At 37.8% G+C, this 15,827-nt stretch overlaps 1 protein-coding gene and 1 long non-coding RNA gene across 3 annotated transcripts in view; both read right to left on the bottom strand.

Annotated features, from left to right (window-relative positions):
* Positions 1-6,534, bottom strand: part of OPN4 (opsin 4) — a 33,029-nt gene extending 26,495 nt beyond the window's left edge. The window contains exon 1 of the mRNA XM_072129954.1: positions 6,245-6,534. Within this exon, the coding sequence (XP_071986055.1) occupies positions 6,245-6,388 (144 nt within the window). The 5' untranslated portion in view covers positions 6,389-6,534. The remainder of the gene's footprint in view (positions 1-6,244) is intronic.
* Positions 6,535-8,614: 2,080 nt separating this feature from the next.
* LOC140105973 (uncharacterized) overlaps positions 8,615-15,827 on the bottom strand; it is a 33,620-nt gene continuing 26,407 nt past the window's right edge. For both annotated transcript variants that reach the window (XR_011850692.1, XR_011850691.1), the window contains exons 2-3: positions 9,585-9,724; positions 8,615-8,693 (exon numbers count right to left, since the gene is read on the bottom strand). This is a non-coding gene — a long non-coding RNA (uncharacterized lncRNA). The remainder of the gene's footprint in view (positions 8,694-9,584; positions 9,725-15,827) is intronic.

The raw sequence follows: 15,827 nt of genomic DNA, 5'->3' as shown, positions 1-15,827 counted from the left end.
AGAATATTTAGAGGTACTAAAATATCTTTACAATCAAATGGCTGCACATTACAAAATCCAAAGGTGGTCAGAAAACATAGCAGAAGTTCGAATCCATTTCAACTAGAATGAACACACAAGTAAGTAAACCAATAACTGGCACAGGAATCCAGAGCCCAGGAAGCTTTAGAGCAAGTTAATGATATGATTGAGAGCAACCAAACAAACTACTCCAGCTTTTAACCCTTGTCTACCTCTCTGAGCAGCATCGCAAACAGAAATTGTAACTTTTGAAAATATTTGAATTTTCCATAACCGAAAACGAACAGCTCTGTGAATATGTACTTGTTTGATTTTGTAGCAGTCTAAAGGAAAAAAACAAATATACAATATTTTGATATTAAAAAAAAGAAAAAAGTGATCCAATTCTCATACACATAAATATGGAGGATAAGGTTTCTAATATATAAAGTGGTCCTCCAAGAAAAATAGTTGCCAGACAGAACATAAGTACCACAACCTTTAAGTAATGTCTATCTGGTCCCTGGAAGGCTCCTTGACCACATCTACAGCTTCTGATGTCCAGCAATGTTAATAATTTTATGTTATAATTGTCAACTTTTCTTGGACATGGCTGTCAATAACACTTATAAACTATACATTGTTTTTCATGTATGTACAGAGAGAAAATGCTCTTATCATTCTGATTTATAGGACAGTAGTTCACTGCCATTCACATGTGACTTTATTGCGCTAACTTCTCTTAGATAAAAAGCTGAGCTAATATAATTAACTGGTCATAGGACTCTAGCTAAAAACCACCAGTTTGTTATTGTGACTAGTGTTCTCGTCTATATAGACACTCCACAAACCTTAACTCATGAACCAGGAACTGTATTTTATGATAAAGACATTATTATACCGTATCTAGGGGCACCACCTGCCGGCCCCAGAGCCATAGAATGCAGTGGCACAGTCCGAATGGTGGACTAGGTAATTGATGGCCCTTTTTTCACAATCTAAAATGTTTTGAAGGTATGAGTGAATGGCGTGTAAGGTCTTTTAAATCTAAAATATAGTATTGGGTAAGAATGGGACTAGATGTACATTTGGTTATTAATGGCATAAATAAGGAGAAAGACAGTGGACTGAAACTTTGCTTTATATTGGAGACTTCATAGAGGCTGGCGAGGGTAAAAGCTTAGTTCTATGCAGGTAAATAGACATTTCACTACAATGGGACACATTTACTTACCCATCCACGGAGTTCCTGCATGTGTCGCTTTCCTGCACAGCTCCACTGGAGTTCACCTTCTTCACGGTGTATGTAATTGCATTGTCTTGCGACACAATTTGAATCTTAAATCCTGCCGAATCAGTCAGAACGTCCGATGGCCCGCCCCCAATTTCTGTTGCATGAAAGCCAGCACAGCTGCGCCACAATCCGCGTGCGACACAATCCCCAGTTAAATCCCGAAAACTTTGAAAATCCAGCAAAAGTGCAATCTGCGGACCCTTAGTAAATAAACACCATTATGTACACCAATACATGGGATGGAAGGGGGCATTATTATTGTTTTCAGCCAGCTTTTTGGTGGATACTTTTTTTTCCTCCATCACCTCCACCTAATTTATTACGTGTCAGTGACTCTAATTAGCTTTTATTCCTACTATTGTTTTTGTCCCTCACTTTGGGCACAACTCGTGAAACGATAATAGGCGCTGGCCGGCCAGCCATACTGCTTAAATTCCAGCTCCTTTCTGTGTCCCCTCCCGGATCTTTGTGCCTCACAGCATTAGAGAAAGCTAAATAGCGATTATCCTGCGTTCCTGTGTCACCTGCGTTCCTGTGTTACCAGAGTTCCTCCATGTTGTTGTGACCTGCGTGCCTGTGTTCCCGTACCCATCTGCCTGGACCTCCCATTGCTGACCCCGGATTCAACTTGACGTTGCCCTGACCCTGTGCCTGGACCTGACCATGAGTCTGTCTCCTGCTAAGGTACCTCGACCTCGGCTTCCACCAGGGGCTAGTCGCACCTGTGGAACAACCTGTAAGTACCCTGCCGCAGCAAGTCCAATCTGCTTTGCGGAATAGTGATGAGTGGAGCTGAACCACAATGTTCAGGTCCGTGCCAAACATAGTTTGGTCTCACCCAGACCGTTGACAACCACAACAGGTGTCAGCACCAAGTGTTAATTAACTTTTTGTTCAACAAAGTCGCCGCCAGCATTTAAATCCCTGCAGTACAGGCACATTTTTATGGCGCTGCCAGGGACATTAAAAGGTGACACTCTCAATCAGTGCCAGAACCAATCACTGCTTTTACCAGCGGAGGTAAGCATTCAGGAAACCAACCACTCATCCCTAGCAATGAATGCTTCATTTTATAACAGTGCTTAGCTGGGTCAGGTAGTGACATTAGTACATCTTAACCTGCATGGTGTAGCATTCAGTAACATAAAGGGTAACTAGGAAATCTTAGGGGATACATCTTTTGCCATTACTTGTCAGTTTTAAGAGTGTTTAGAATTTAATATGATAACTCAATATTAAATCAATGTTGAGTCTGGCACTAAATTTGCCTAAAACACTTTGAGCTCTGCATTTATATGAGTTACTGTAATTTACTGTCTGTCAGTGAAGAATTAATACTAATCTGCCACATGGAATCTATCCCAATATTTCTGTGTGTTCTAAATATTTTGTTAGGGCTCGTCTGGAAAAAAAAATGCTCAAAATTCTGAAAAAGAAATGTAAATGATCCTATTATGTCACTGATCCCCTGCCACTTCTTTCTGATGTTTCTTAATAACCACCTAAGCTTTCTTGAGCCAAAGAAAGGAAGTACAAACCAGCGGGAGACCCAAAAGTATCAGAATAGTTGCCACCAGGAACAAGTGAAGTAAATCTGATCTAAAAATAAATAAGTAAATAAACCATTTCTATCCCTTTTTAACACCGAAATCATTACCACAACCCCTTTAAACTCCACCTAAATTAAGTAATTAGTGTGTCACAATGCTAATTTTTATAGAATCAGATTAACAAGGAAAGTCAGAATTATAAGCACTATGTAAAAGGTTACTTCTTCACAGTGGACATATATGTGTCACCACTAGAACAGCAAAAACACCATTTTACATCCCTGACTATTGTGATCCGCTCTCTCTAGAGAACCGCGGAGGCTACATGGTAGAAAGGCGGGGGGCCAGTATACCTTTCCAAGGGTAATAATTGTATTTATATTAACTATTAGCATAGTAGCCAAATGCCATGTATATAAAGCTCCTGTACCACTTTTTGTAATATATATATATATATATATATATGTGTGTGTGTCAGTAAGTGTGTAGTGCTTCAGAATCTCATTGAGTACATTTATTTATTAACATTTTGTGTTGCTTTTCTGTTTGTGTTGATTTAGGATTTCCTATTCTTATTCTCTAAAATGTAATAACAAGGATCAACATATCAGCAGAAATGTATTATTTTGGTGAAAAAATGTTACTAACCAGTACATATCTGTCACCTGAACAAAGTGGTCAAAAAATTCAATTTAGGTTATAAGTAACTAGTCCACTATTAATATTAGAGTAAATTTAACTTGGCTTTTCAGTTATTATATGATTGTTATCTATTTCCTATGGGGTCCTCCTAATTCGCCCACAGCTGTGGATGGTGGACTTTGACTGCTCAATCCTTTTATTCTCAGAGATATAAGCCACTTCTAATCATCTGTCAGACAGCTAGAAACATCAGGTTATCCACTAAAAAACATGAGAATTTATGAAGACTCGCCTACATATTACCCATAAGCACCTATTAGACGATTTTAGAAGAACTAGTAAACCATCTAATATGTATATTGGCCACCTGACTCTTCACTGACAGATTTAAGGGGATCCAAATGGGCATGGAACAGAGGGCACACAGCTGCACTAAATAAACTATATTTTTATGGATCTTTGTACATTCCCGTTATTTTATCAGCCATTTTCCCAACTGTTTCCCAAAGACTGTTTTGTGCAGGTAGCCTAAGAAGTTATATATAACTGTCTGGAATCATCTACTTCCCCTAATAAGAGTATTTGTATCAGATTAACTGCTTGGCTGAGCCCAGCCTACCTGCATACGTGTATGTGAGTATCGGCTGAGATCCCTCAAATAACAGCTATATTATATATATGAACAGCTTTAGAAAGGGAATTTTGTACAATGAGTAGTGAAATAACTGCACTCACAATGCTTTACAAGAGGTTTATACCACCCAGGGGTACATCAGCCATGAGGCGAATTGAACCTCTTGCCTTAGACAGTACAACCTGCAGCAAAATTAGGGGCAGCATGAGGGGTGCAGTCACCTGCTACAAAGCAGAACTTGACTCTTAAAAATAGTGTCTCTTCACACCCGATGTCAGCATGGGTGTGAGACACTGCATGGAGAACACACTTACAAAAAAATAACCTCATATATTACTACTGGATGGGAAAAGTTTAGGTTCACCCGTGATATAGTTAATTTAAAAATGGCAGTGAATATTCTACCACAAATATATATATAAAAATAATAGTAAATCTACCCATTTATTATATCTACCCATTATATTACCTTACGTCATTTGTGTTGAGTTTATATAGCTATACTATATTTACACTACAATTGGTTATTGCTATATCCTACAAAAGTTGCACCTCTCTTTGGGTAATGGAGGGAATTCATTAAATAGAATTCTCAAGGAAGAAAACATATACATTATTTCAGTACATTACACATTATCTCTTATAATATTCCCATATACAGACAGTCCCCGGGTTACATACAAGATAGGGTCTGTAGGTTTGTTCTTAAGTTGAATTTGTATGTAAGTCGGAACTGTATATTTTATAACCCCAACCAAATTTTTTTCGGTCTCTGTGACAATTGGATTATAAAAATGTTGGGTTGTCATAAGAACCAGGATTAACAATAACTCTTAACTACAGACATATTTAATAACAGTTATAGCTGTTTATTGTAGCCTGGGACTAAAGGACAGTAAATTACCAACTTCCAGAGGTCCGTTTGTAACTAGGGGTCGTCTGTAAATTGGGTGTTCTTAATTAGGGAACCGCCTGTATCTCTTACTTTTAATATTAATTATAAGAGTTGTTGGATAAGGATGTAGTTTGTGGACCTTCTTTACACCTTCGTAAATTACTTTATATTCAATATAACCCCTGAATCTCAATAGTATTTTATGGCTAACATCAATCATTTCAAATTTTCTTTAAAACCTAATATAAAGTATTTTTGTAGTAAATTTTGATACAAGCAAGATAACAGCTGTGTCAGACTAAAGAATTCAAATGATCCTTTTAACATAATGGGGCAAATTTATCAAGCTGTCTGAAAGTCAGAATATTCCTAGTTGCCCATGGCAACCAATTACAGCTCCCCTTTAAAATATTCATGAGCACTGGTAAAATGAAAGCTGAGCTGTAGTTGGTTGCCATGGGCAACTATGAATATTCTGACTTTCAGACAGCTTGATAAATCTGCCCCAATATCTGATAAAATAGTGAAAACTATAAATATAAATCCAGCAATAATCATGTGTAGCTACTTCATCTAACACAACTTCCCTCCGCTAGGGTTCTGGTAACTACTTAGTATTACATGGCTTACAGGCTGCACTGTTACCTTAAAGCCCCAAATCTCATTAATACTTAGGGCTCAATACACACAGCTAATGTATAGGAAACTGACAAGCCGGTGCAGGATGCTCCCATGTATCACTGACCTACATCCCCCCTCCCTTTGGATTTGCAGCATTGACCACTTAGCACATCCTGTGGTATTCACAGATTTCATTCTGCATGTTTCACCTCAACGTCACATTTACAGCTTCAGATCCTTATAGTCCTTCAGTAAAATTTGTCATTCCTGCTATAGAAATTTCTTCATCATTACCTTTTTTTTATATACTTTCATTTTATATTTGTGTTAATATAATATATTGTATTATATTACATTAAATTGTTATATTGTATATCAAAATTAACTAAAATGTTAACAAATTACATTATTTTAAAACATTTCCTTTGTTGCTTATTGTGCAAAATTCAATGAGATATCAATAGGTTAATGGTACATTTTATATGAAGAAAAATACAACAATATCAAATAACTTACAAGCTAAAAGTAAAGTAGAAGTAAAAAAGACAAAAAGTTATTTGCTGGTGAAGAAGATAAATTTGTATAAAAGCATCAGATAAGGAACTTACCGTGGTTGCTATTGGTGGCAGTTCTACAAGTTTGTATGAACTGACTTCGGAATCATTCCAGGTGCTCAGAGACTCTAGTATCTTGGTACAGTTAGCATCGTAAGGTGGGCAGGTGATGCCCTTTCGAACTGATAGATAGTCCATCCTTGAATTAAGATAATATCTGTGAACTGTTGGCTTTTCAGTGTTTATCAAGTCTAAATTATTTTTAGCTCAGTCTGAAGCTGAGATGTGAAGTTCATATCTGTGCAGCTGCAGATAGCTGTTTTCATGTGCTGCTGGGAGGCAGAGATTCAACCTCCCCTTAAATATAAGAGCATGTAGTGTCCGCACATGCTCACTCCATGCCTGGAGTCATTCATACTTCAATTATATTCCGCCACTCACAGACACAACAGGTCTACACTACTTCTGATCTCAGCAAATTAGATGTCACAGTGCAGAGCCTTAGTATTAATGTGGTTCAAGGTCAACTGATAAGACATGTTGATCTAGAATAGAAATCTTCTGTCTGAGAAGAAAATATCACTTATAATTAATCTATCCTCTTGTATACGAATAGTTGGGTAACTAACCTGAATATTAAGGCTAATGACAGACACAACTCGGAGATGTTATAAGTATAGCAGAAAATGGGTCATCATTAGAACTAGGGTATAACTGACTACAATTCAGTTTTTGTTTTTCTTTTATGTAATTATTAGTTTTTTCTATCTATATAAATATGAATAAGAAAAAATGTATGAAATAAAGAACGTATGATGTAATATAACAATGTATGATCACTTGATTATTTCAGAAATAAAGTTATCTTCATTGATCAACATTTAATGGATTTTTTGTAAGCAGTACACAATGCCACTAGAACAGATTATTAAAGTATATCAACTTGAAGTCTTCATTTTACCAAAAAATGTGATGCTCATAATTAGAGCAGCAATGACTGTAGCACAGGTAAAGATTATATCTAGGAATGAGCGGACCAGATCTTAAAAATCCTGTTTGGGCAAGGCTTCAGGTACTGAATTCGGATCACGCCCCCAGTTAACTGTTTAAATTTTAATTGATTCCTAAAACGTCATTGGGGAGCACTCATCCTGCCCAAAATGGCAGCACACATGTGCCAGATAAATTACATGTCACCAGCGACTTTGACAGGAGCATTTAAATAGTTAACTGCCGGGGTATTAAACTGGATTGTAACCATACCTGAATTTTGCCATTTGGGTCTATTTATCCTTAATCATAATCATTTATCCATAACACCCGTTGTCACAGGTTTCTTGGCAATAACTTTGTCACCAAGGATTTTCCAGAAGTTTTATGTTGGGTTTAGATAAAGACTTTGGGCTGGCCATTTCATTGTTTCAATGTTTTTTCTTTCAAGGAACTTCTATACCCAGTGTGATAGGGGAGATTTGTCCTGCATGAAGATTCCTGGCTGATTTAGTGATGAACACAAGGAAGGAAACATGAGCAGTTGAAGAATGTTCTGATACACACCTGCATCCACTCTCCTATCTACTCTGTATATGGGGGGGGGGGGTGGAGGCTTTGTATACAGGAAAGTAGGGATAGGCTGTGTATGCAGGGGAGAGAGGCTGTCTATAAAGGGGGCAAAGGCTGTGTATACAGGGGAAACAGGATTTGTATGCATGGGAGGAGAGAGGCTGTGTATTCAGGGGAAGAGAGAGGCTGTGTATACAGAAGAGAGAGAGGCTGTGCATACTGGGGCAGTGTGGAGTTGTGCTGCATTGAGCTTAAGACATTTGATTTTGAATTTAGCAGAGAAAAAATAAGTCCGGGAGAAATTGTCCTCTTCCTGATGGAGCAGATCATAACCTGTAAGGTACTAAATGTCAGAGCATCGCTGGTTCAAGTTCAAGTTTTCATACGTTAAAAAAAGTTTAAAAAAATGTAAAGTTTAAACATTAAAATAAACTTTAAAAAAAACATTCATACAATTATAAGCCCCTAAAATGTCACTTTCCCATAACAACACTTTAGAAAGTATAAGAAAAACCACAAATACACAAAAAAATCCCCCACATATTTAATTTAGCTGCGTCCATAACAATCTGTGCAATAAAACAGAATCATTACTGGACCTGTACGGTAAACACGCAAATAGAGAATTTTTTTATTAATATCCTTAAAAAAATGCTTTAAAAAGTGATTAAAAAATGTTAGGCACTACTTAGACTACTAAAAAGAACAACTTTTCTTGCAAAAAAATAAGCCCTTAACCAGATTCGTCAGTTGAAAAATAAAAAAAGTTATGAATATGAAAATATAGTGATGCTAAAATGAACAAGATTTTTTTTTCCAAATTAGTTTTTATTCAGTAAACTGAAAGAAAATACACAAAGCCCCCACATATTTGGTATTGCTGCATCCGTGACAATCCGTATAATAAAACAGAATCATTACTGGATCCGCACAGTGAACCCTGTAAAAAAAAAATAATTACCCTTTAAAAAATGCTGTGTGTTGAGTTACTTTGAGGGCACATCAAATTTGGTTATACCAATCATACTTTACACTGTATGAAAGTGTTGTCTCATGAAAATAAATAAAAATACATTTCCAAAAATGTTAGGGTTGTACTCACTTTTGCATACATTACAATGGGGGAGTCGGCACTCAGGCTTAAAGGAAACCTACCACTTGTGAGCTGGTGCCGGAGCTTATTTTTGTTAGTGTTTTAAACCGCGCTATGCGCGTACCTCCCTGCGCCAGTTATAAAGTTTAAAAAGTGTTTTAAACCGCGATACCGCGGTTTATAACACTAACAAAAATAAGCTCCGGCACCAGCTCACCCTGAGCTGGTGCCCGGTACTTCCATCAGAAACCTGCCACTACAAGTGGTAGGTTTCCTTTAAGCTTCCTAATGTATCTGACGGGGCGGCCATGTGTGCAGGGTCGAGGCAGGAAAGCCCGCTGTTGGCCCGCTCTATTGCTTCCCACGCCACCTTTATGCTCCTCTATGCCCGTGGTGTAAAGGAAATAATTGCAATTCCTGCCGATTCTTGGTTTCAGGGCTTCTATGTCAGTTTTCTGATGTAGATACCCTAATAAATGCCACCCAATGTATCTAACTGCTTAGCTAATGCACATAAACACACACTATACTACTATGTGTATATGTTACCAAGAGCTGGACACATCAGGTGACCCTACAAGGGAAGCACACCATTTTGTAGGCTACAGTAGGGGACAGTTGGAACAGTTCTAAAATTCTGCTGTGTGGCACCTTGCTTTTGCTGCAGTTTGTTGCATACTGTTGTAACCAAGGCAGACGTTTGCCCATTTATTACAAAATAATAGTATCTTCACCTACCTACGCAATATCAACCATGTCCAATTACCAGCCTTCAGGCAACAGCTGTGTTTCATCACTTGCAGCCCGCAGGACATGTCCATTGAAAACGGATGCCCGTGCCGTGTATAGGACCTGCTCTGTCGCATCACTTTTTTGGCCTTAGAATAATGCGGTGCAGAAAAAAAAAAAAAATTAAAAAGATTAACAAACCCACATAGAGTTCTGTAAATGGATTCTGTAGCAAAGTTGTACTGTCTCACGGTGCACAATGCAGTTTTTTCCTTTATTAATTACTTTCATAGCCTGTGTCTATCCAAAATTATAAATGTAGTTTGACTTTATTTTTATGAAACTGAAAATGAATGCTATTACCTTTTGAATGAAATTTATCTGTTGTTTTCTACTGCCGTTTATTCTTGATTTATACTGTATTGTCCGCTTCCTACACGGATGTTATGAATGACACACTGCACTATTGCAGCTGCACATAAAGAACTGGAACATACATTTCTTTTAGAACCTTGAACTACTTCTCGCTGTGTTACGTGTGAATGTGCCGATAATTGCTTGTCGTCATTGTTGTTCTCAAGGTCTTTGTATTGTATGGACCCTAAGCAGAAAAGCTATCCCTGAACATGTCATTGGCGATAATGTCCGGACCGTGTAGTGTCCTTCATGCATACTTTACTTCATCACTGGATTTATTTAGAACAGTTTTACACAGGGATGTCATTTAGGTACAACCTATAGACCGGGGGAGATGGATAAAGGATGTGAGTAAGCTCTTGGCATGATAATACATAATGTACTTGCATATAAGTAAGCACCACATCCCTGTACCACATCTGTATCAGCTGTATATGTTGTTATATGTTGTATGTGTTATATAAAAATAAAAAAAAACATGCATTCTTGGTTGTCATGCTATCGCTTTGATACACTCGAGGAAATTTATCAAGCTCTACATGCCAATAGTAACCAAATACGTTATTATGTCTGTTTAGTCAATATTTTTAAAGTTTACATTATTATGTCACTCATTCCAGTCTATATTTTCAAGCTTGTGTAAGATATATTGAAACTTTTTTAAAGGGAACCTGTCACCACATTTGCACAGTTAGTGACATATAGCTCTATTGACAGACTTCGCTAAAAAAAAGTTTTGCTTACGTCCACCTAAATCACGTTTTATCTTATATTCCCTGGCATCAGAGGGGCATGTCCTGCTCGGCCCCTCCCTCCTAATCCTCCCCATGCCTTATACTTCCTTACTGGTCACAGTTCATGTCATGTGACCAGAGTGACATCATCTCCGGTACTTTAGCCTCTTAACTATAGCCCCATTCCCCATGCATGTACCTGACCACATGAAGTCACAGCTACCTCCATGGACTTCTACACTTATACCCCTATCCATCCTCCATGGAGGCTGCTGTGTAATCATGTAATCACATACATGGTGTACAGTTTGCTATTCTTAGAAGTCTGAGGGACCCGAGTTGATGTCACTGGTCACATGTCATGAATGTAACACAAGGCACCGTGTAAAAAAAGTGAAACAATATTTCCCATCTGTACATAGAGCTTTATGTGTCTGTAGTTGAATATTAGCAGACGGTCCCTAAGTACAAGGAGGCAGAGCAGTGATTTGAAGAGACACAGAGCTGTCAGAATAATGGGGCGTGGCCCACTGGTATCTCTGACTCATCTCCTCTCTCAGGCTGCCAGAGACAAATCAGAAAAGCTAATTTCCATATAAAAAAAAATGCAATTAAGGTACAGTGCACCACTGGCAGCTAATTTAAGGTGATATGGGGAGGACTTGCAACCATTTATCAGCAGGCATTGTTAGTCAGGGGGGTCAAAATCTGGTGACAGGTCCTATTTAAGTAGTTATAAAAAGTCACTTGTTTGGTAAATCTAGGACTTTTCTTCTTTACAGTGGTGCATCCTGCTTTACAACTTTAAGTGCAATTTTTCACATTTTCATTAAAAAAAGCAAAATCATACTTTTGATGGACCTGCTCAGTTGTCCAGTTACTTTGAGAGGCCTAAATAATAGTAAAACCCCATAATACCATTTTAGAAATTACACCCCTTAACATATGTAAAGCAATGTTTATGAAGTTTTTTGACCCTTTAATAGTTTTAATGGGGTCAAAACAAAATTGTGTACAATTTAACATTTTTTTGTCTAAATCATCGTAAATTTAAAAAAATGTACACATGTTTGTAGACAATCCATCAGGACGGCAGTGTCGGATGAGGATCAGTAAGGTAAAGGAGGATATCATCAGCAAAAGTGGGAGAGGATAGAAAGGCAAACAAGGGGAAACCGAATAGCGCTCATAGAGTAGTATTTCTTATTCAAGTATGAGTGGTGGTAGCAAATAGAGAGAAAGTAACAATTGAGGCTCACCAGATGGGGTTGTGCTATATTAGGCACAACACTAATAAGCGTTTGGTATAACGTTGGTGGGTGATGAGGTGCTGCCTTCAGACAATAGGCATCGGGACTCGGTTGCCAAGACGATCGCGATTGGAATATGCAGAGGTAGGTGATGAGTTGTCTGTTGTGGCGCACACACAAATTCAGGTATGGTACATCGTGGCAAGAAAAGCATTTATTTGAAAATCTCGGATCACAACGTGTTTCGGAGTAGCGCAGACTCCTTTCTCAAGTCGTGTGAGACTGAAAATGAACTACATGTACAAAACATACAAATAAACAAACAATAAAAAATAAAAAATGAAGCAAATTCTATTTTTTGAAGAATAGAAGGAGCTGGTAAGGGTGCTACATATCAGTAAGTATAAAATAGTAATACAGGCGGTCCCCTACTTAAGAACACTCGACTTACATACGACCCCTAGTTACTAACGGACCTCTGGATATTGGTAATTTATTGTACTTTAGTCCAAGGCTACAATAAACAGCTATAACAGTTATCACAGGTGTCTGTAATGAAGCTTTAGTGTTAATATTGATTCTTATGGCAACCCAACATTTTTAAAATCCAATTGTCACAGAGACCAAAGAAGTTCTGGCTGGGATTACAGTGATAAAATATACAGTTCTGACTTACATACAAATTCAACTTAAGAACAAACCTACAGACCCTATCTTGTATGTAACCCGGGGACTGCCTGTATTAGTAATAAAATTGATAATAAAATATATAGGTTTATAAACAGATGATTGGAAAAATATTTTGGTAAATATAAAAATATTTTGGTATATAAAAAAGTAAAGGGGTGTTTTGGAAGGTAGGATACATATGTAGACCATTGTTGGCTGTGTATCTGATAAAAAATGCATCACTAAGAGTGTAGAAATATATATACAATATTAAAAGCACAGATACACAGATACATACACAGATTAATAGGTGAATCATACAACAATTGTGGCACTTAGAAAAGCAGGTAAGTTGGTTAATAAATAGATAAATATATAAATAAATAAACCAATAAATAAAAAAGCAAATAGACGTGACTTTCAAATTAATTGTCATATTACCAGGTTCCTATATGACAATTAATTTGAAAGTCACGTCTATTTGCTTTTTTATTTATTGGTTTATTTATATATATTTATCTATTTATTAACCAACTTACCTGCTTTTCTAAGTGCCACAATTGTTGTATGATTCACCTATTAATCTGTGTATGCATTTATTAACACTTTAACGCTCTGCGCCGTAGCTCTACGGCGCAGAGGTATAAGGAGTGTATGAAGAGGGCTCACGGGCTGAGTCCTCTTCATACAAAGGTGGGGGTTTTTGCATATTGCAGAAAACCCCCACCGCTAATAACCCCTTAGCTATTAACCCCAAAGTTGCCGGCGGCATTTAAAAGACGGCGGCGCGCGGGGGCGGGGATCGGTTGCCATGGTAGCCTCAGGTCTTCGTTTGACCCGAGGATACATGGCTTCTGCATATCCATTACAATGAGCCTGTGGCTCATTGTAATGTATAGTGTGCAAAAATGCCATATATTGCAATACAGAAGTATTGTAGTATATGGCAGGAATGATTTGACCATCTAGGGTTAATGTACCCTAGATGGTCTAAAAAATAGTGAAAAAAAAGAAAAAAATATATATAAAATATTAAAAGTTCAAATCACCCCCCTTTCCCTAGAACGGATATAAAACATAATAAACAGTAAAAATCACAAACGTATTAGGTATCGCCGCGTCCCAAAATGCCCGATCTATCAAAATATAAAAGCGGTTACGGCGGCGGTGACCTCCGAGGCGGGAAATGTCCGAAATGTGACTTTTATACCTTTTTAAAAAATGAAATTATTAGCGTCAGAAGATGGCAAAAATGTTTTTGTCTTTTTTGTTTTTGTACACATTCGTTTAATTTTTGAAAATGTATTAAAACACAATAAAACCTATATAAATTTGGTATCACCGCGATCGCACCGAACCAAAGAATAAAGCTGAGGTGTTATTTGGAGTACACAGTCAAAGTCGAAAAAACTGAGCCCACAAGAACGTGCGTTTTTTTTTTCAGTTTTTTCACATTTGGAATTTTTTTTCAGCTTCGCAGTACACGGCATGTTAAAATAAATAACATTACGGGAAAGTAAAATTTGTTACGCACAAAATAAGCCCTCACACAGGTCTGTACACGTAAAAAATGAAAAAGTTATGGATTTTTGAAGTTGGAGAGCGAGAAATGAGCGGAAAAACCCTGCGTCCTTAAGGGGTTAATATATCTATTTAGATCACGATCTGGTTCAGCTTTTAATATTGTATATATATTTCTACACTCTTTAGTGATGCATTTTTATCATATACACAGCCAACAATGGTCTACATATGTATCCTACCTTCCAAAATACCCCTTTACTTTTTTATATACCAAAATATTTTTATATTTACCAAAATATTTTTCCAATCATCTGTTTATAAACCTATATATTTTATTATCAATTTTATTACTAATATTACTATTTTATACTTACTGATATGTAGCACCCTTACCAGCTCCTTCTAAAATTTAATTTGCTCCATTTTTTATTTTTTATTGTTTGTTTATTTGTATGTTTTGTACATGTACTTCATTTTCAGTCTCACACGACTTGAGAAAGGAGTCTTCGCTACTCCGAAACACGTTGTGATCCGAGATTTTCAAATAAATGCTTTTCTTGCCACGATGTACCATACCTGAATTTGTGTGTGCGCCACAACAGACAGCTCATCACCTACATCAGCAAAAGTGGAGCATTTGTACTGGTGGCCATCAATATTAATCCCTCGCATGAGATCATATGGCCAGCATGCACTATGTCTTGAATGCTCCTAAGAGGTACAGAGAGAACTCCTCAGAGAGCAGTTTGTAGAAGGAAGCTGTGAAGCAGCCAGGGCCTGGGCTTTTTCAAGTCAACTGGGATGTGATCACCTGGAAGAGTTCCTTTTGTGTGAAGGGTTCATCTAGCTTTGCAATGACTGCTCAAGAGAGAGGGGAGGGCAGTGTTATCTACGTAGGCAGAGAGGTCAGTAGCAGTTGTGGGGGATCAGAAGGAGGAGGGAGGTTATACAGGGCTTTGTAAAAAGTAGTGAACTCTTTTGCAATGCCTTCTGTGGTGTTTTTTTTTCTCCGGGCCCTTTGATGGTGGGTATGTAAGAGAGGGCTTGTTTATCTCGTAGGGCCTTAGCAAGTATTCTGCCCAGTTTATTGCCCCACTCGTAACAGGTGCGGGTTCATAATTGTAGGAGCCTCCTCAGGCCATGCTTCAAGTGTTCTTACAGTCTATGGCATACTATTGTCAGCTCCCGTAGGGTTTCCTCTTGGAGACATCGCTAATGTTTAGCTTCCAGGTGTTGGAGCCTGGACAGGAGGGACTTAAAAGTTTTAAAAAGTAGTTTTTTAAAAAAGGTTTTAAAAGTAGGGTTTTTTTTGAGTATGGAGCCATATTTAATAAGGGTTCCCCTCAGCATGCTCTTCCGAATTTCCCATTTCATGGGCACTGAGGTAGGAGAATCTGCTTAGTCAGTGGCAAACCTGTTTTTTTTTCAGGTCCGCTGAGCAAAGGCATCTTGTAAGAAGGACTCATTGATGCACCAAGTGCAGCGCTGATGTGCAGCAGGGCACAGAGTGATGGAGCAAAAAATTAGGGTGTGATTAGAGATGAAAATGGAGCCTATCTTAGTAGTGGTGACATGAGAGAGGAGAGGATGGGCCATGAGAATGTAATCTATATGGCTATGTGAGTTATGGGGGGCAGAGTAGAAGGAGTAGTTTCTCT

Source organism: Engystomops pustulosus, chromosome 11, assembly GCF_040894005.1.
Source record: "Engystomops pustulosus chromosome 11, aEngPut4.maternal, whole genome shotgun sequence".
NCBI lineage: Eukaryota > Metazoa > Chordata > Amphibia > Anura > Leptodactylidae > Engystomops > Engystomops pustulosus.
Note: the sequence above shows the minus strand (reverse complement) of the source record. Positions and strands in the feature narration are given on the sequence as shown.